The sequence below is a fragment of the Laccaria bicolor genome, genomic scaffold (assembly GCF_000143565.1).
Source record: "Laccaria bicolor S238N-H82 LACBIscaffold_7 genomic scaffold, whole genome shotgun sequence".
Taxonomy (NCBI): Eukaryota; Fungi; Basidiomycota; class Agaricomycetes; order Agaricales; family Hydnangiaceae; genus Laccaria; species Laccaria bicolor.
This window is the reverse complement of record NW_001889878.1, coordinates 845,724-864,449: the sequence shown is the minus strand read 5'-3', so window position 1 is coordinate 864,449 and position 18,726 is coordinate 845,724. Positions and strand designations below refer to the sequence as shown.

General features: G+C 49.2%; 7 protein-coding genes across 7 annotated transcripts; 6 read left to right on the top strand and 1 right to left on the bottom strand.

Moving 5' to 3' along the window:
* Positions 1-657: 657 nt before the first annotated feature.
* On the top strand, positions 658-4,166 carry LACBIDRAFT_325353 (uncharacterized protein; the record flags this gene model as incomplete). Its single annotated transcript, XM_001879006.1, has 10 exons — positions 658-1,814; positions 1,894-1,982; positions 2,229-2,468; positions 2,599-2,771; positions 2,862-3,012; positions 3,042-3,345; positions 3,401-3,670; positions 3,718-3,892; positions 4,041-4,100; positions 4,149-4,166. The coding sequence occupies 10 exons, from the start codon at positions 658-660 to the stop codon at positions 4,164-4,166; spliced, it is 2,637 nt and encodes an 878-aa protein (XP_001879041.1).
* A 1,137-nt stretch (positions 4,167-5,303) lies between these two features.
* Positions 5,304-6,008, top strand: LACBIDRAFT_325352 (uncharacterized protein; the record flags this gene model as incomplete). Its single annotated transcript, XM_001879005.1, has 2 exons — positions 5,304-5,379; positions 5,431-6,008. 2 exons carry the CDS (start codon positions 5,304-5,306, stop codon positions 6,006-6,008), a joined length of 654 nt encoding a protein of 217 aa, XP_001879040.1.
* Positions 6,009-6,333: 325 nt separating this feature from the next.
* On the top strand, positions 6,334-7,851 carry LACBIDRAFT_325351 (uncharacterized protein; the record flags this gene model as incomplete). Its single annotated transcript, XM_001879004.1, has 2 exons — positions 6,334-6,487; positions 6,686-7,851. The coding sequence occupies 2 exons, from the start codon at positions 6,334-6,336 to the stop codon at positions 7,849-7,851; spliced, it is 1,320 nt and encodes a 439-aa protein (XP_001879039.1).
* Positions 7,852-9,121: 1,270 nt separating this feature from the next.
* On the bottom strand, positions 9,122-14,036 carry LACBIDRAFT_325350 (uncharacterized protein; the record flags this gene model as incomplete). Its single annotated transcript, XM_001878785.1, has 7 exons — positions 9,122-11,276; positions 11,329-11,530; positions 11,638-13,083; positions 13,168-13,204; positions 13,260-13,292; positions 13,490-13,551; positions 13,850-14,036. 7 exons carry the CDS (start codon positions 14,034-14,036, stop codon positions 9,122-9,124), a joined length of 4,122 nt encoding a protein of 1,373 aa, XP_001878820.1.
* A 286-nt stretch (positions 14,037-14,322) lies between these two features.
* On the top strand, positions 14,323-15,180 carry LACBIDRAFT_325349 (uncharacterized protein; the record flags this gene model as incomplete). The annotated part of the gene is made up of 5 exons (XM_001879003.1): positions 14,323-14,328; positions 14,352-14,411; positions 14,527-14,803; positions 14,858-14,997; positions 15,172-15,180. The coding sequence occupies 5 exons, from the start codon at positions 14,323-14,325 to the stop codon at positions 15,178-15,180; spliced, it is 492 nt and encodes a 163-aa protein (XP_001879038.1).
* Positions 15,181-15,611: 431 nt separating this feature from the next.
* On the top strand, positions 15,612-16,037 carry LACBIDRAFT_325348 (uncharacterized protein; the record flags this gene model as incomplete). The annotated part of the gene is made up of 2 exons (XM_001879002.1): positions 15,612-15,814; positions 15,932-16,037. The coding sequence occupies 2 exons, from the start codon at positions 15,612-15,614 to the stop codon at positions 16,035-16,037; spliced, it is 309 nt and encodes a 102-aa protein (XP_001879037.1).
* A 669-nt stretch (positions 16,038-16,706) lies between these two features.
* On the top strand, positions 16,707-17,207 carry LACBIDRAFT_325347 (uncharacterized protein; the record flags this gene model as incomplete). Its single annotated transcript, XM_001879001.1, has 3 exons — positions 16,707-16,799; positions 16,837-17,003; positions 17,057-17,207. 3 exons carry the CDS (start codon positions 16,707-16,709, stop codon positions 17,205-17,207), a joined length of 411 nt encoding a protein of 136 aa, XP_001879036.1.
* Between the last annotated feature and the right edge of the window lie 1,519 nt (positions 17,208-18,726).

Here is an 18,726-nt window from a genome sequence, read left to right as displayed (position 1 = left end):
GTTCTTATTTCTTGATTATTGAAGGACACGCGAAAGATTAAAATCAATCGGATTGATTGTAACACATACAGATATGTAGGTAGCTGATTTATTGCTTGTAACACACTGGGCCGAATCCTCGATAGAGGGAGGTCGTTGTAATGTATGCACCGAATTCGACGGGGATCGATTGGTGACTGCATCTGTCACACTGTCACACTGCCGACTTTCAAATTGTCGGCAGGCATTTGGACGTTCTTGAACCTCGAAGCTTCAACGTTCAACGTCCATTGAAGTTTGAATATTCATGCATCGCTGCCTACAGATTCAAGAAGTACTCTCTATCATCTTTCAATGTCTTACGAGGACATCACTGGCACGGCTCGCGAGGACGTGTACCACTTTTCGAGACCCAGCCTTGGACATCCTTTGGCGCGATCAATGTACCCTCATTCCTTTATTGAAATGTCTTCCAAAGGACTCCTGGGCCATCCAAGACAATAAATTTGTAAGCAACATTCTAGAAACTCAAGAACAATAAGATTTATCGTACTCCAGAAAATTACCAGGAATCTTACGGCGTCTGATTTTGGGAGAATCTACGTTTACTGCCACAGAATTAGATCTCTTTCACTCTGGTATCCGATTTCTAGTCATTTTGAAGCGCAAGTCCTACCAATGATCTGGTCACGAAAACCATCTCGAGGTCCTCTTTTGTGTAATCTGTCAGCTGTCATACTACACAGCGACGACTTCAAGGATCTCGCCATTTTTCCTCGCCTCGTAATCGGCCCGCATATTAGGACAATAAAAATTGACCCGAGGGATTCGTTTTCGTGGGCGAATTTAACGGCCGTGCTAAAGAAGGCTGCACCGACGGATCTTTCAAGTTTTATGCTCAGAAGATTTGACTCCACTTTATCGTGGTCAGTGGCTGAGTCGTTGGAACTTTTGTTGATCCTCCGCGGTGCTAAGACACTGGACACTGGTCGCATGTTCCTCACATCCCATGCCATATCCCTCATTGCTACATTCCCTGCACTCGAAGATCTCAAGTTTTCAGTCACAGAACGGGAGATGGAGGGTTGTACCGCTTCTATGGTTGGGAATAGTTTCCAGACCATCACTTCCCTAGCCATTCGCTCGGATTCCGACAATGCCTGTCAAATGATGCTCATGCAGATACAGTCAAGAACATGCCGGTCATTGGAGCTCAACCGAACCTCACACGATACGAGTTGGGATGTTGGGAAGCTTTCTTTAGCTCTCCATGTGTGCAACATGGCGTCAAGCCTGGAAAGTTTGCATGTGTGCAATGACCTATGGAAGGACTACGGATCTTTCAACATAAATGCTCGTGCGCTCAAACACTTGCATTCATTCGAGCAATTGCGCGACTTGTCTGTAGACCCATCTTCTGTTGATCTGTGTGACAACGACCTTCTGGAACTTGCCAAGTCGCTACCTCAATTGCGATCACTCGTTTTCTCCGAACACTACGTTCTAAACAACCAGCCGAATTGCACATTCATCGGAATGCAGCACGTCATTCAGTTTTGTCCACATCTGCAAAAGTTGGATATTTGCGTTGATGCACGTCAAATCCCCATATTCGCTACCCAGCCTGACGGAGAGTATCCCATTGGCTTTCACCTTACTAGCGTCAATCTCCGGAATTCCCCTGTCTCAAATGCCTGCGACGTTGCATCCTATCTGATCATGCTCCTCCCAGTTCTCAGGAATTTTGATACTGCATATAGTGATGGAACAACGGATTATGAGGAGGGGCAGGTCGACGTCTATCAGGCGATCTGGTTAGAGGCAGAGCAACTACTGTAACACACATTTATCTCACAAACACAATGGTGAGCCATACGGCATCTTTCTCTCTGCTATATAGAAATTCCCTTGTAGACTGATAATCATTCAGACTGTCCTCAAGGTTTATATGAACGCTTATGGTTACCCGTGGGGTTATCCGCAATACAAATTTATTCATGAGCGTAAAGTTGGCCAAATTACGTCTTTCTCAAGGAGTTGAAACAAGGTCGACGTCAACGAACTGGCCATGGTTGAAAGTGGACAGCAACGCAAGCTAGGAAAACTCTCCTCTTGCCTTCGCAAGCTCGCACGAAGTGGACAACCCCCTGGATTACTCGCAAGAAATTGACAAGCCCAATCGCAGCTCAAAGCTCAAAATAGGACGCAGCAACACTGCAACCCCCGAGACAGATGTTCGGGTCCTTCAGACTTAGCTATACTCAAGCAGCTCGCCCCTCGGGTTACAGCTACTCAAAGCCTCAGGACGATGAAGACAATGACAATGAAGATGAGGGGTACGAAGAAGACAAAGCCGAAGAAGGGGGAGAAAGAAAAGGAGTTCAAGCTCGAAATCCTTGTTTGGACTGTTCCGTTCATGCGGAATCTCATGATTCATCAAGCGAGTCGCAGTTCTGAAGGAAGGAGCTATCTGTGTACTACCTGCACAGGTTCGGGGTCTGCAGACCCAAAGAAGCGGAAATTGACGGCGAACCTCAATCCGATCAACCACCCCCGCGAAACAGACCGTCCCCATCGTCTAACTGCATCTTCGGGAGGGCTCCTACCCCGATAACACAGTCCGACCACAGAGCACACCCGTAACCCAACCTCAAAGCGACTCTCGCCTTCCCTCCATCTCCTCCTGGCTTCCCGTCTCTGTCATCGATACATCCCTCCTCCCCCCTCAGCACACCTCACTAACTCCGTGCTCATACCTCACCTTGCGCCTTTCCTCTACGCACTTTGACCCCGTACGCACGTCCCTCGTGCTCCCCGAGGCCCGCGCTGAGTCTGGGCCCAATCGCTTTAGCTGCGACAGGTCCAGCGACTGCTACTTCTAGCACACCTCCCAGGGCGTCGTCCACCCTGTCAAGCGTTTCCACTACCCAAAGCAGAACATCCAACCGCTGCGTCCCTCCTCCTGCAGATCAGCGCTTCGTCCCCGCCGTTCAGGGCGTTTTCCTTCATATAGTCTCCCAGATCCAAGCAAGTGTACACTTCACCCTTCTGAAAATGTATAGCTGGGTATTTTGAAGGCCCAAACGCCGGGGTCGTTGTTGAGCTTGGATATTTGAGGCATCAAAGGTTCAAGATGAGCCTCAAAGTCGCAAACGTCATATCTACTCCTTTCTTGATCGAATTCACACTCCTATTTTTACGATTCAACCCATATAACAGCCTCACATCATGGCACCACCATCACGCAAAAACTCCTCCAGCGCGACCCAACTATAACGCGGGTGGTCCTGGCCAATTTCGCGCGTACGATGGACGAGCTATCGGTTTTCGATTCCCAGGAGCTACTCCTAATATCACCCTCGCCAAGTAAACGAAAGGATATCGCCCGAGAGACAGATTCAGTGACATTTGCTTGCCCGAGCGTACCAGGCAATCCTTTGCAGAAGGTCATGGCGATGATCCAAGATCTACGCAACGAGATCGGTGAACTCAAAGCTGAGCAAAGGAACCTCAATGCCCAGCTAACAACCCTTCAACCGATCGCCCGGAGAATTCTCGTTGATACCTATCTCTTCGTCAAAGGCTATCTGCCTTCCTCCGGTGGTGCTCGGAATACCTGGATCAGTTCAAACATCACCAACCTTACACCTCCCACAGGTACCACCACAGCGGCCTTCGAACAAAAACTCATGTAAGCAACATCATTCTATATCACCATCAACTGACACATCGAAATAGGAGCTATCGTAAAGACGGTGACTCTTGCACCCATTCCACGGAAACCCTTGCCATCGCTCTCGCCCTTGATGCTCTAAATCCCCGAGACGCAGATTTAGAGTACATGTTTCACTTCTGCTTTGGACATCGGGTCGAGGAAGAATTAGACGGCAAGGTGCCATCAACTTTGGTGGATGTGGGAAAGGATGGCGTGGCGCACTTGCAGAAAACCTTGTCCCCTACAAACTAGACCCTGCCCTTTGTACCTCCATCCCTATATACCTCTATTGAACATATCGGGCACTGTTAGATGCAGTTGGACTCATCTACTCAACCCCCACTAGGAAGAAACAGGCCAGAGAGGGCATGTGATGCTTGTCGTCATGCCCAACAGGCACTGCTATGTACGTTTCCATTTTCTCGTCTTCATGTATCTTATTCTCGTTATTTAGGGAAGCCTCAAACCCTAGAGATCCTCCTGAAGCGTACATCTCACTTAATATTCACTGACGGGTTGTTTCAACGTATCATTCAGGTACGTTAAGTGTTGGATTGGAATATAGGAGAGAGGAGCTGGAGGGTTTGCTGAACCAGGTCAGTATTTATAGTTATCGATGAGAGCGCAATACCCTAACTTCACCCTCATACCGATTTCTCAGAGCAGCTTGGGCCACCGGTCATCCGTGGCTCATGGAAGATGCCAGACAATTTTGCTGCCAACGAAAGCCAGCCTCAACCCCCATATTTCCTGCGTCGAATTTGACGCATGGCATCGTTCCCAGAGCTTTCAACATCCATGCCCGCGCATTCACATCCCCCCCCGCCCCCCCCCCCCCACACGGTACAGAAGCAACCTGAATCAATCTCTCTTGAACGTACCACACATCTCATATCCAAATCAAATCCACGCGTCAGGCGTATACGCTCAGAAATTACTCTTTCTGCTGCCGCATCCTCGTCTTGGAGAGGAAAGTATTATACGACTCCTTCAATGAGTTCATCAGAAGATGACGATGCGCCTTTATCATACGACACCGACTCAGAGGAACCAGTTGTCGTCGCGATGGAAGGCAAACGACCTATTTTGCTTGTATTTTGCTTAAGGCTAGCGAAAGACCGGTCCGGATGAGGATAACAGTATTGGGTTCCATGGAAGGAACAATACAGCGGACCTCGTAGAGACTGTCAGGAAATGGACAGGCGGCCGGAGTTTTGGCGGACACCAATGGTGATATCTGAGAAATGCTATCATAGTGGGAACTTGTATTCGAAGGCAACGACGAAGGCACCCCTTCCCTGCTGCCTTCCGCCTTGGAACACTTTCCCCCATCAGTTGTTTCCTCCATACAAACTTGATGTTTCCGCTTTTACATCGACCGACATTTGAGGGGCAGTGGGCAGAGGGATTGTATCATCGGAACGAATGGTTTACGTTGCCGTCGCTAGTCGCTGGTGCGATGACGAGTCCTTCCTGAGGAGGAGCGAGGGAGAGGAGAAGATGGTGATAAAACAAGAAGTTGGGTCAATGCAGGCAGAAAGTATGCTGAATTCGGAGACGGTATGTCCATTTTAGGCATATATCATTGACATCCCAGCAACTCATCTACATGTGCAGAACTAGTACATCGCCTCCGGCGAAGCACTTTGCTCTCTGCCACGTTATTCGAGGTGCAAACATTATCTGTGAGTCCCAATCATCCCCTCTTCATAATCTCTGATAAACGCAGTTGTTAGCTTTGTACCCCAGTGGTACTCAAATGCAATCTGCCGTCTCTGTCGGTTTGCGCAAAGCCCAGGATGTTGGTGTACATAGAAACAACCCTGCGTATCTCTCTCAAGGAATTGACAACGAGCCCAATCGCAGCTCAAAGAACGCAGCAACACAAGTTCGCCTTGCAACCCCCGAGACGGATGTTCCTTCAAAAGGACGAAGCGCCCTCCATTTCTCCTCTCCCCCACCCCTATCCGTATCTGAAGGGACCTGGCTACTATGTCCTTGGTTCTTGGCGCTTTCCAAGGGAAAGAAAACCCGCTTAACAATGACTATCGGTCCCCTTTCTCCAACCCGCCCTCCCCTTATCCTTCCTTCTTTCGAAAATTTCCACTCATCCATAGAAAAGCTTCGAACGAACGCATCCCTCTATTCACACCACGAAGAAAAAACACGAAGAAGCCGAGGAGCCTCCCAGTGCGAACTTGGACTCAAACGCGGAATATCGATTCAACATGGGGCAGGATCAGACGCCAGGGTCGTTGTTGGGCTCAAATCATCGTACTGGCAGTCTGAGCGGGAGTGGGGGTGGGAGTGGTGAGAGTGGGAAGCAACAGTAGGTTTGGTGTTTGCCAGTGGGTTCTTATTTCTTGATTATTGAAGGACACGCGAAAGATAAAATCGATCGGATTGATTGTAACACATCAAGATATATAGGTAGCTGGTTTATATAGTTAGCACACTACCGAAACAATCATTTTGCCCCATGAACGTTGACGTTGTATGAACATTGAAATTCGCAGAGAACTTGGGTGACCTATCACGTGACCCTCCCGCACGTTGTTGAACGTTGCACTCTGAACTAAGCTCTGAATATTCATGCATCGCTGCCTAAGGATTCAAGACGTACTCTCTATCGTCTTTCAATGTCTTTCGAAGGCATCACTGGCACGGCTCGCGAGGACGTGTACCACTTTTCAAAACCTGGCCTTGGACATCCTTTGGCGCGATCAATACACCCTCCTTCCTTTATTGAAATGTCTCCCACAGGATTCCTGGGCCATTCAAAACAAAAAATTTGTGAGCAACATCATTGAAACTCAAGAGCAGTGTAATTTATTGTACTTTAGAAAATCACCAGAAATCTTACGGCGTCTGATTTTGAAAGAATCTATGCATACTGCCACAGAGTCAGATCTCTTCCACTCTGGCCTCCGGTTTCTACTTATTTTGAAGGGCAAGTTTTACCCATGATCTTGTCACGAAAACCATCTCCAGGTCCTCTTTTGTGTAATCTGTCAGGTGTCATACTGGACAGCAACGACTTCAATGGTCTCGCCATTTTTCCTCGCCTCGTAATCGGCCCGCATATCAGGACAATAGAAATTGACTACTTGAAGGACTCGTTTTCATGGTCGAATCTAACGGCCGTGCTAAAGAAGGCTGCACCGACAAATCTTTCAAGTTTTATGCTCAAAAGAGTTGCCTCCACTTTATCGTGGTCGGAGGCTGAGTCGTTGGAGCTTTTGTTGATCCTCCGCGGTGCTAAGATACTGGACACTGCTCGCATGTTCCTCACATCCCGTATCATATCCCTCATTGCTACATTCCCTGCGCTCGAAGATCTCAAGTTTTCAGTCACAGAACGGGAGATGGAGGGTTGCACCCCTTCTATAATTACGAATAGTTTCCAGACCATCACTTCCCTGGCCATTCGCTCGGATTCTGACAATGCCTGTCAAATGATGCTCATGAGGATACAGTCAAGAACATGCCGGTCATTGGAGCTCACCCGAACCTCACACAATGACTGGAATGTTGAGAAGCTTTTTTCAGCTCTTTATGCATGCAACGTGGCGTCAAGCCTGGAAAGCTTACATGTGGACTATGGGCTATGGACGGACTACAAATCTTTCAACATAAATGCTCATGCGCTCAAACACTTGCATTCATTCAAGCATTTGCGCGACTTAACTATAGACCCATCTTCTATTGATCTGTGTGACAACGACCTTTTGGAATTTGCCAAGTCATTACCTCAATTGCGATCACTCGTTTTCTTTGAAGACTACGTCCTAAACAACCAGCCGAATTGCACATTCATCGGAATGCAGCACATCATTCAGTTCTGTCCAAATCTGCAAGACTTGGCTCTTTGTGTTGACGCACGTCAAATCCCGATATTTGCTACCCAGCCTGACGGAGAGTATCCCGTTGGATTTCACCTTACTAGCCTCAATCTCCGGAATTCCCCTGTCTCGAATGCCTGCGATGTTGCATCCTATCTGATCATGCTGCTTCCAGCTCTCAAGAAATTTCAGACTGCATATCTGAGTGATGCAACAATGGATCTTGAGGAGGGGCAGGTCGACATCTATCAGGCAATCTGGTTAGAAGCAGGGGGACTACTGCAACACACATTTACCTCACAAACACAATGGTGAGCCATACGGCATCTTTCTCATTTCTATACAGAAATTCACTTGTAGATCGTCAGAACCATGATCATTCAGGCAGTCCTCAAGGTCGATATGAACGCCTTTGATTACCCGTGGGGTTATCCGCAATATGAATTTATTCCTCAGTGTAAAGTTGGCCAAATCACGTCTTTCTCAAGGAGTTGAAACAACCTCGACGTCAACGAACTGGCCGTTCAAGTCGTGGCTGGAAGTGGACAGCAACGCAAGCTAGGAAAACTTTCCTCTTGCCTTCGCACGAAGTGTACAACCCTCCGGATTCCTATCAAGAGATTGGGCAACGAGCCCAATCGCAGCTCAAAGCCCAAAATAGAACGCAGCAACACATGTTAGGAGAAGTTCGCCTTGCAACCCCCCGAGACAGATGTTCCTTCAAAAGGACGAAACGCCCTCCATTTCCCCCTCTCCCCCTCTCCCCCACCCTTTCCCCCACCCGTATCTGAGGGGGCTTGGCAACTATGTCCTTAACCCTCGGTGCCCTCCAAAGGAAAGAAAACCAGCACTCAGCAATGACTATCGGTCCCCTCTCTCCAACCCACCCTCCCCCTATCCTTCCTTCTCCTAAATCTTTCCACTCATCCATAGAAAAGCTTCGAACAAACGCATCCCTCTACCCGCACCACGAAGAAGAAGCAGAGGAGCCTCCTGCGAACTCGGGTTCAAACACAGACTCGGAATACCCATTCAACATGGAGGCAACGTGGATGACTGCAGGCGAAACTGACAGTTTCTTACCACGATCAACGAGTAAAGGAGAGAACTTGAGTTTAGAGTGGGGCGGTTGTCAAAGGCCAGCTGTCCGCGGCCGCGTCCTTTCCACTAGGTGGACACATTCACCCGAATTTTACGATTGCGAAAGTCATCTGGGGTATTACAACCGCAAGCTCTTTCATCGCAGGTTGCTGGCGGGGGCTTATTTCGGCATCGTTTTCCTTACTATCGTAGGGATCTGTCTCGTGTTCCAGCGGTTGAAGCAGTAACCCTTCTACAAAGTTCGTGGAAGAAAGAAAAAATCCCTCTTTATCTTGTTGTTGTCATCATATGTATGGATGTCCAGAGATCATGTATTTTCTATATAGATGGGGTGAGGTGATGGTAGATACAAAGATGACAAGTGTACAGACAACATGAAACGACAGCGCCAGGCGACCAGATAGCGAGTTTAACAGCGTAACGAAATAAATAATCCGAAAAAAAAAAACGAAAATGTGAGATAGTCAGCTGAAGAACAGCCTTTTTATGCATAGCCGTTCCAGAAGGGCTGGCCAGTCGCCGCCTGCGATGAAGCAGGTGGCCCAGGCCAAGTCTGAGTGGGTTGCTCTCCCTCTACAGAAGTCATACGATGATGGGGGTGACCATGAGGATCGGAATATGCAGGTGGTGGTAGTTGTAATGCGTCACCGGGGCCGCGATGAAACTGTTCTTGTTGATGAATCTGATGCGAATGAAGCGACTCATACGCATGAGGTGGCAAAAGCGCATCCATGGGCGGTTTCGCGTCATACATGGAATTGGCCTGTCGTTCGTATGCGGCAGGCGTGCTAGGAACAGACGACGAGATGGCAGTAGCTTGCTCAATCGTAGCCTGCAGTCCAGCCATGGACAGTCCCGACCCAGACGACCCTTCATCAAAGTGGATATAACCCGCAGGACTCGAAGCGCTAGTCGAACTCGTCGTCGTTGCAGATGGGTGAGCAAACGCAGAAGGGTTCCGATGATGTGACCCAGCCGTTGTTGTGCCATACGTCAACGTTGGCGTTGGTGGCTGACCACCAACACTACCACTTGACGACGTATACGGTGAGCTGGCAGAGGAGTGACTTGGATTCGCGCACGGACTAGACGCCCCGGTAGACGCGTAAGAAGCCGCAGAATCTACAGAAGCTTGAACACGATCGAAGGAACGTTGATCATAGCCATGTGGCGGGGGTGGTCCGAGATCAAACAATGATGTCTGCACTTGCTGTTGATGGGGTTGTTGTGGGTGTGGATGACTGAACATCTGGGGCGAACTATTATACGAAACGGGCGATGACATTTGCTGTTGTTCACGCATCCTATATTCGCCGAACGGCAAGTAATCTAGAGAATGGGATTGTTGCGACGAGGGTTCAACACCTGCATGAACATGGCTAAGCGACGAAGAGCGCGATCGGTACGCGTCAGTGGTGCTCATGGTGAGCATGGACGACTTTGAATGCACGGGTGATTGCTGGGGTGGTGGATACATATTAGCAGCAGAGCATTCCCTCGACATCATCCTCGGAATGGACGTCATCAACGGAGGCGGAGCTTGCATCTTGCCCCTCTCTCTACCACCGTCCATCGTCGTTTCAGACGCCGTCTTGTGTTTTGGGACAAGAGGCCCACTCTCCTTAAGCCTCGCACGAATCCCCACAACCGGATAGGAGGAATGAGTCTTCTTTGCATGCTTCTTATCCTTCCCCCCAGTGCTGGTCTTGCTTTGTGCCGAACCGGAAGCACGCGACGTAGGTGGAGACGGCAACGACTCTCTACCCCTCTGGGTACTAGGCGGTGACTGGTGTGGCGAAGGGAACGTAGCTGAGGGATGTAGTTCAAAGCCTTGATACAGTGGTGCGTCAAACCCACTAGGTGGTGGAATGCTATCTCCGCCCTGCCCAGAGCCCATCGAACGAGGCCCATGCTCATGCTGACTACGCTTCCTCTTCAAAGAAGACGCAGCAATGCCCCTCCCTTGATTCCCCGCAGCCAACCGCTTATTCAACGCACCAAGAACCGTCTTCCGCCACTCAGACTTTCCGTTCAACTTCGAAGCACACTCCAACCCCTCTGCAAATTGTGCCTCCAGATCCTTGTCATTGACCTTCGTCGTCAAGCTGGCGTGTGCGCAGACAACGGTAGCGTCAAACACAACCTTATTCAAAGGGTAAAAGTCGAAGATGGTAGGGATGACGCTGTAATTCGTGTTCAGCAAGACTTTGGCAGCACTTAAGATCTCCTGCGCGGCCGACACACATGCTTGAGAAGCAGAGCTCCAAGCGCCTAAAGACTTTGGTTGCGATGATGAAGAGGATGGCGATGAGGACGAAGTTGGGCGAAGGAAAGGTACGTAGATCTTCCAAACCAACACATTGGCCATTATCGCTAGTTCCGCGCTTTGCACCAGCAGCGTCGTTTTCTCTTTGTCGATCTTCTCTGGCTGGAGAGGAGGAGGGGAGTCCAGAATCATTGGGGAATCCTCCGATCCCTTAGCAGCAAGACCAGATGTTGACAACCGCAAAGCGGCGGGTAGCCTATCGATGAACCGTCTGATCTCTGAGTCCAAGTTGGCTGCTTGGTCCAGTGTATACCCGCAACAACAATCGGGGGTAGCCGTACGCTGCTTGATCATCTGCGCCAGTTGTGTGAGCCTGGCAAGGGGTTAGAGTGGGCTATTTTAATTGCAATAATGAAATAACATACCGGCATCGAACACCAAAATACATTTCACTACTCGAAGCAGAACCCGACTCAGCGTCGTCATCATCATCATGACTGTCATGTTCGCTCTCCTCGTCTTCCTCAGCCGAAGCACATTCTGGCAGTTTTGTGGTATACGTGAACGAAGGCGCCAAGGGAGGCTGACCCAAGATGTCCGACGTGAACCTATGGACCAGTTGACAGGCTGCCAGGAGGAAAGCAAGAAAGAGACCTACAAGTCATAAAACAGAACATCCCACCAAATCATCCGCCTCATCTCCTCCCGTTCCCTTTCTCTTCCTCGGCCCTTACTTTTGGCTGATTTCCGCCTCCCAACGTCTCTTCCAAGACCCATATACCTCGCAACATTATACATCTTCCCCACAAGAGGGGAAACAACAGCCCCCGTGTCTCCTCCATCCTCCTCTCCACTTGAAGAAGAGGAGGATAAAGTAGAACGGGAGTAAAGCACATAAACTGTGCTCACCAACGACGCCAAAAGGAAATCCATCCTTTCCGGCTCCTCGACCCCAGCACCAGCACCAGCCGCATGAGTCTCCCACACCCCCAACGCTTGTTGGGAGAGTGCGTACAAAAACGCAGGTGTGTTTGTCGAGTTTTCCCCACTTCTACTGGGTGCTGCATGAGCGCCAACAGCTAAAACAGCACACATGCAACCAAAGAAAGAAAGAGACGTTTCGCCCCCTCCGTCTTTGTTCCACACACCACCAATTCCATCCATGTCATCCCCAGGCTGAGCCTGACCGCCATGGTAATAAATCGCTTTTGCTTTCCGCGATTCCCTCTGCTGCCTGGCTGCATCACGCTCGTGCTGGGATGCAAGTGGTCCAGACAAGACAGCCAGACATTTTCTTTTGAACGCCTTCCAGCCCCCTTTTGTGGTATTGAAAGGGATGGGACGCATGCTGAACACTTCTTCAGCGTTCCGGAGAAGTTTTGTGCAGTGGGAGAATGAAGGTAATTGAGAGAGGAGGGCGGACGTTATCTGTGGGTGGCTGTACTGAGATGATTGGGGGAAAGTATACGCGGGGGTCGATGGTTGTGGGTACGAGGAAGATGACATGACGGATGGACTTGAAGGAACGATGGCAGGAGCGGAATGGTATATACTTAGGGGCGGGAGGAAGAATTGTTGTTGCTGCTGAGCGTCTGGTTTGAATGGGGATGATGAGCGAGAGGGTTGCACAGATCTCTGTGCGCTGCTCGTGTCAAGGGTAATCATACCATAGTGGGGCTGGATTAATTCCATCTCGGTCGGAGATGGCTCCAACTTGATAAAGCCCGAATTCTGCATGTCCGACTGGGGCACTTGCAAAGAGGCAGTGGATTGCGAGACGCCTAGATCAAGATCTTCTAGCCAGATGGCCAAATCCTCCGCAGACAACGCGAGAGAGTCGTTTTCTGAGGAGTAGGGCGCCGCATTGTGGTGATGATGGTGGTGGTGCGACCCCCCTGTGGAAGAGGCGGGGAGTGGTTGGGCGCAGGACGAGCTCGATGACGGGTGTGAGAAGTGGTAAGAAGACTGGAACGCAGGTATCGTCTGCCCAGCTGTCATGATTGCAAGGGCCGACTCGACTTGGATGAGGCGATTGTTCAGTGAGTGAAGGTCGCTGTTGACCAAGTCAGCGGTGATAGAGACAAGGACGGACTTGTGCATACACTTTCTCTGCGGCTGCTGGGGAGTATATACACCTTGCGACAGTGTCGCGTTTTGTACAGCTCCCACAGGGAGTTCTTCTGTCGCATTTCAGTTTAAGGCGTTTGCACTGGTTGTTAGGAAGCTAAGCAATAAAGTACGTGAATGTGGGGCAGCGCGCGTACCTCTGCGCATACGACGGTGATACGTGACCGTATTTGTCTAAAGTGTGAAGATCAGTTGAAGAGAAATGATGAGCACATGGAGATGAACGCACGGGCCCGTTGAGGAGGACGGTAAAGGGAGTTGGCTAGGGTTGATATCCATTATGGTGGTAGTTGGGAGGGACGGTGAGCATAGGATGTGAATAATAAGTAGGAGAGAGTGTCGACTATCATCCGAGTCGGATGCAGCCAACGAATCTCATTGGGTTAGCACAGATTCACCAGAATGAAAATTCCCTCAGAATCTTGTACTAAAATCCCGTCCCTGATCCTCACAACTGACATAAACAACCCGATTCAGTCCCGATTCAGTTTCTGCCGCGGCCCATTTGCTTCCGTCAATTCCTCCATTCAAAAAACAACGTCCAAGCTGGAAACGTTTATCGACCTTTTACCGCAACAGGCACATCCGCTCATTCCAGCCAAATCACAGTCACTCGTTTGCGTCATATATCGAATTGAATCGATTGCCCAGGCAGGCCTGCGAAAAAACAATACAACCCCGTTTCTCATCGTCTCCTCCGTCCACATATCGCGGTTCATTAGGGTTGTCACAGGTCCCAGGCACTTCGCAATCGCTTCCTCCCCCTAGAACAGGGTAAGCCCGGGTAAGCACAGACACGGAAAGAACTTCGAAGCACACCGAAAATCATGATGCGGCCCTGCGATTCTTTTCTCGACATGACACCCTTCTTTGCCCATACAGACAACACCTTATCGGCACTTTGCGCAATTAAATAAAGCCCCACAGCGCCCTTCGATCCGGACCGCCGACCCCCAGAACGTGAGTAGCCTGTATGTATCCTAATCATGCAGATGAGGTTAAACATTGTTTTCAGTTGCCTCGAGCAGACACGCGAACTTGTCAAGAAAAACGCGGTTGCTTCGATCTTGTTACAAGTTACAAGTGTCGATCACGGAATTCAGTAAACCATCACCCAAAACATGGTGCGCTCGCTCCGAATTACCCATATTCATACGGTCCGTTGCCCTCCCCAGTCATTTCTTACATTCTCTACTACTGAATCGATTCCATGCCTTACAAGTCAATTTCGAATTTTTTGGGGGTGACGTTGTATACTGCACTCTCACTCAGTACATACCACAAATCACAAAATGAAGGTACGCGAATGTCATTGTATCAGTGGAACGCTGTTACCACCAAGGACGATGACCGCGGAGCCTGGTGTCCCCAGAACGCCCGGGTGTGACCGCACCCACTGGCCGCCCCTCCATCACCTCTACGAAAAGGACACCGCATTCCCCGAGCGCGCAATTACACCTTCTATTTCGACTTCTGCAAGTGCGACGGTTTAATAGGCGTACAACACACCCAACGCCCAGTCACCGCGTGGCTACCAGCACCCCACATTCTCGCTTAAACAGGTCTCGATCACATACTGCGGGCGCTCCTTCGTCCCGTTCATTTCAAGCACAATTAACGGTGACCTCTACCGTTACGACATTAATCTATACCAACCCGAAAACGCGTCTGATCGCAGCCGCGGGACGGTCAAGACTAGTCATCGCCTAGCCGTGTATAATCCCTCGCAATTTGTACATTTGAGGTGGTTAAACCTGAATGTCATTTCAGAAAGTGAGCGATTGGCGATATCTTCCCGCGTACCTGATATTTTTGTGATGATCGTAGGCTTCACCTCCGAGTCGGCGTCTAGCGAACTAAAAGGAGGACAAGGGCCCTTGAACCAATCAAATCTCACGTCGCCATCGTACAAGCTTAACGACTTGGAGAACTGGGGAGGGAAAAAACAGAAAACGACACGTAGCAACGTGTGTGAGGCATACTTTCCTCAAACGAAATAAATTTCGACTCGGAGACATGGCTGACGCCTGTCAAATCATAAGTGCGCAAAACGTCAAGGTCGTTGCACCGCACTAGAAAGAAACGGACACTGTCCCGCCACAGGGGGACACACTTCTGAATCTAAGTTTTCCTTTCGATAGATAAAGTAAGGGGTGGTGAATAAATACTACCATGAATAAAACTTGACATTTTGGAACAATGCCAGTGGAATTTTTTTCAATATAATGACGGACCCTGAGCACGACTCGGAGTGAGATGGATCAGAGGCGTTTTATGGCATCAGTATCTGACTGTTCACGAATCACGATCGTAATAATGTGGCGTTGCTTCAGAAATAGACATAACGAAACTAGATGCAAGTAAATGCAAGTTCACGCTTCAATATGCTTGGTATCAATGCGAAGGCTACATATACGTTGCATGTTGAATGGAATATAAAAGCTAACTGTGCCGGTACCGCTAGCCTAGTATTCGATATTAACGGGATGATTTGATCGTTTATTAATTATTACTGACGGTCACTCAATTCCAATTGTGAAGAAGAAACAAAAGGCTCAAGTTCACAAAAGAAAGAACAATCATGGATGCGTTTTCGGTTTTTCGGAAGTCTGGCAGCCCGAGCTCGGCCGTTACGGCAGAAGAACCTCGACTTTCACAATCCCACCTAGGCCTGACCCTTGCGATATATCCTCTACCGCCCAATTCACTCTCTTGTCTTCTCCAGAGCGAGGACAATGGCGTGGATTACAAGCGAGACGCTCCGAGTCGTGGCGAGTTCACGCTGTACGTGCAGTCCGTTAAGCTGGTACACACAAAAGATAGATAAAAATTCAAACGCATCATGGCCGCCGGGTTACGATCCTGCTTGATGATCCATTCATTGTAGCTATTGCAGTGCAGACTCGGAATCTCCGAGTCGACACAAGCGGATCTCGAAAATGGTTATCATGTTCTCGTCGGACCACGAGGTGTCTTGATGATGCTGGAGGGATTAAGACGGTGTTGAGATGTTTCTAGAATGCCGAAGTATGCCGCCTTTCCACAGTGAATGTGAGCCGCACTTGGAAGTCCAAGAGGGGGAGAAAATACTTTTATCTAGCACATATTTGAAGAGCGAAAAAAGTCGGTCGACCTTCAATTTTTCTGACTGCTGGGGAAATAAAAACCGCCCGGTCAGAAATCGAAATCATTCCAATGTGATGTAGACGCATGGTAGGTGATAGCGTTTGTATCTTTCAAATCGGTGTCGTCGACAGCGCTATTAAACCATATATCAATCGCCTATTCGGGTGCCCACTGGTTCTAAAAAAAAGACTTGACAGGGTTTTTTTGTCTTCGAATCGTCGCTTATGGACGCCCCAGATAAGGTGGCATGTGATCCTGCCACGGAGTTCAAGTGTGAGGTTGTGGAGCCTACATGCTAAAATTGGACGGACACTTTCCAGACGGTGACACCAATCCAATGATGGCTTGACTGCCATTCGTACACGGCTTGGAGCTTGAGAATTTGAGGGCTTGTTGAGGGCTGAAATATGGAGATCACTTTCAATGGTCTTCTCAACCTGGCTTTCGCGACGCCATGTCCACAAGATATTTCTTGAAGCGAGGCGGCCCTTGTACACCTGTTGAATTTTTTCAGTCTTGAGCAGGGCCGGTTTGAGAGCGTTTGCAAAACATGGACGAGATCGCGGGATGGAGATCAGAGAACAAAGTTGGAACAAAGCGCGTTGACCCGCTCCGGAAAACGCCGAAATCATTTCTGTCACTGGTCAGTCCACGAAGAGCAACTTTCGAATCTAATCTAGAAACATCTTCGAGCGATTCTGAGCTGGTTACCTCACACGTCGTCAGGAACTGCAAGGCGATGGTGGAATCTTGAAGTCGACATGCGAGTTGTGCGCGAAGACGACAACCAGAACTGGACGCCATCGCCCCTGGCATACCTATGCTGGAATCGGAAAAAGGGATTGCCGTGAGATATGGGAAGTGACGTCGTGGATACTGATATCTGACAGATTTTATCAGACCGATTCCGGGGATGACAATGGACAGTTTCGAGGCAATGATTGTAGGCGGTATCTCTACGGTCAAGATAGACGAGATTGGCGCTATGGAACACTGGTCCACGGACGGGCTGCGTCGCCATCTTTGTCTCTTAGGGGGTCTCGTTCCATGAACAGTGACGTTTTACTGCCTGCGGGTTGGCCATCCCTCCCACCATCTTCCGTGATTAGAGACTCCCTCTGCCATGAAAGCCCGTGCGTCCGAGCGTTCCCGTTCTCTAAATGCTCTTGGTCAACTTTATGGAGAGTACCTCATGCAGCGGACTTGGCAAGAATTGAACAATCTATATTTCCCGCTCACAGATTCTCGGGCCTTTTTTTGCTCATCAAACTAGGATTCGTACCAGTTTGACGAACGCACGCGACTCCTCATCACGATGGTAAAGAAGGTGGCGAATTGGCGGCGAACCCTTCCAGCCAAATTGAATATCCACTGTAGAGGATTCTGGGGAGTTGTGCGATCATTTTGGGATCCGTGTATCACACCTGCATCAAAAGTTTACTGACTCTTCTTCGGCCTGAGAATAAATGCAGGATAGTCACAAGGATTCCAAGGTCCATGAGATAGGGGCGGATTGGCGCATTAGCCAGAAGAATGCACGGTCGGTTTGTTGCTGCCAAATCAGATTATGTAATGCATTCCCTTTTTCCTTTCCGTGTTGTCATCTGATCAGTTCGGTCCGGTCCTCGAGATTGCCGTTTTGCGCACACATTTCAGAGGATATTAATGAATTTGGCCGCCAACTTGTCGTCGACGTCGTAGAACAAATGCTGAAGACACATCTGTACGACAATTGAATCGAGAAGGTGCTGTTCTCGTGGTTAAATCTTGCCACGGAATGCGATTTAAATTTCAAGTCCTGTTTTTGTTCATCGGACTTTGTTAAGCATTCAAAATTATAGATGCCGCTCATCTGCTCCGCACTATCAGCAAGGTCGAAACCAGTTAGATACTCGATCAAGGAGCCGGGCCCCATTGGCGCGCTCAAAATCGTGGTGGAAACGGCAAAGACTATCCAGGTGTTGTTGGTCACAAGACAAGGCGTGCCGAAGATCCTAAAATAATTGCACGTTTTCGCCGCCTTCGATAGAAATCGTTGACTACTACTGCTGCGGTCAATCTCTAAATGATGTTAACAGCATGCCAGGAGAAATGATATCAGTATTCTCGTTTCTTTGATGGTGCGTATTAACCTGAGGGACGATTGACCTCATCACCTTATGATATGTACCCCCAGTCGTTCTCCCGGCGGCAGGAGGCGCCAAGATCCACGACTCAATGGGGGTACCTGTCAAATGCCCTGATGAGACGATTAACTTCAACTGGGAAGAACAATTCGACAGGACGTCATACGTCCATCATATTGCCAGATTATCCAGACAATTCTCGGGCAGGATAATGAACTGAGCCAGAAACGCAGCGCTCCCGCTTGTGCGAATGATTAGTTGACCCTGCGGGCTATTAACCAGATGCCGCGTGAAATCCACATGGGATGCCTTTTGGATGAATCTAGAAGGAGGTACCAATCTGGCGTTGCGGCAAGCTGAACACAGTTCGTTGAAAGTCATGTAAAGGCATGCACCCAAATTCCGTACTTTAGCGGGTGGCAGTGAGGGCAGACTGCGTGTAGT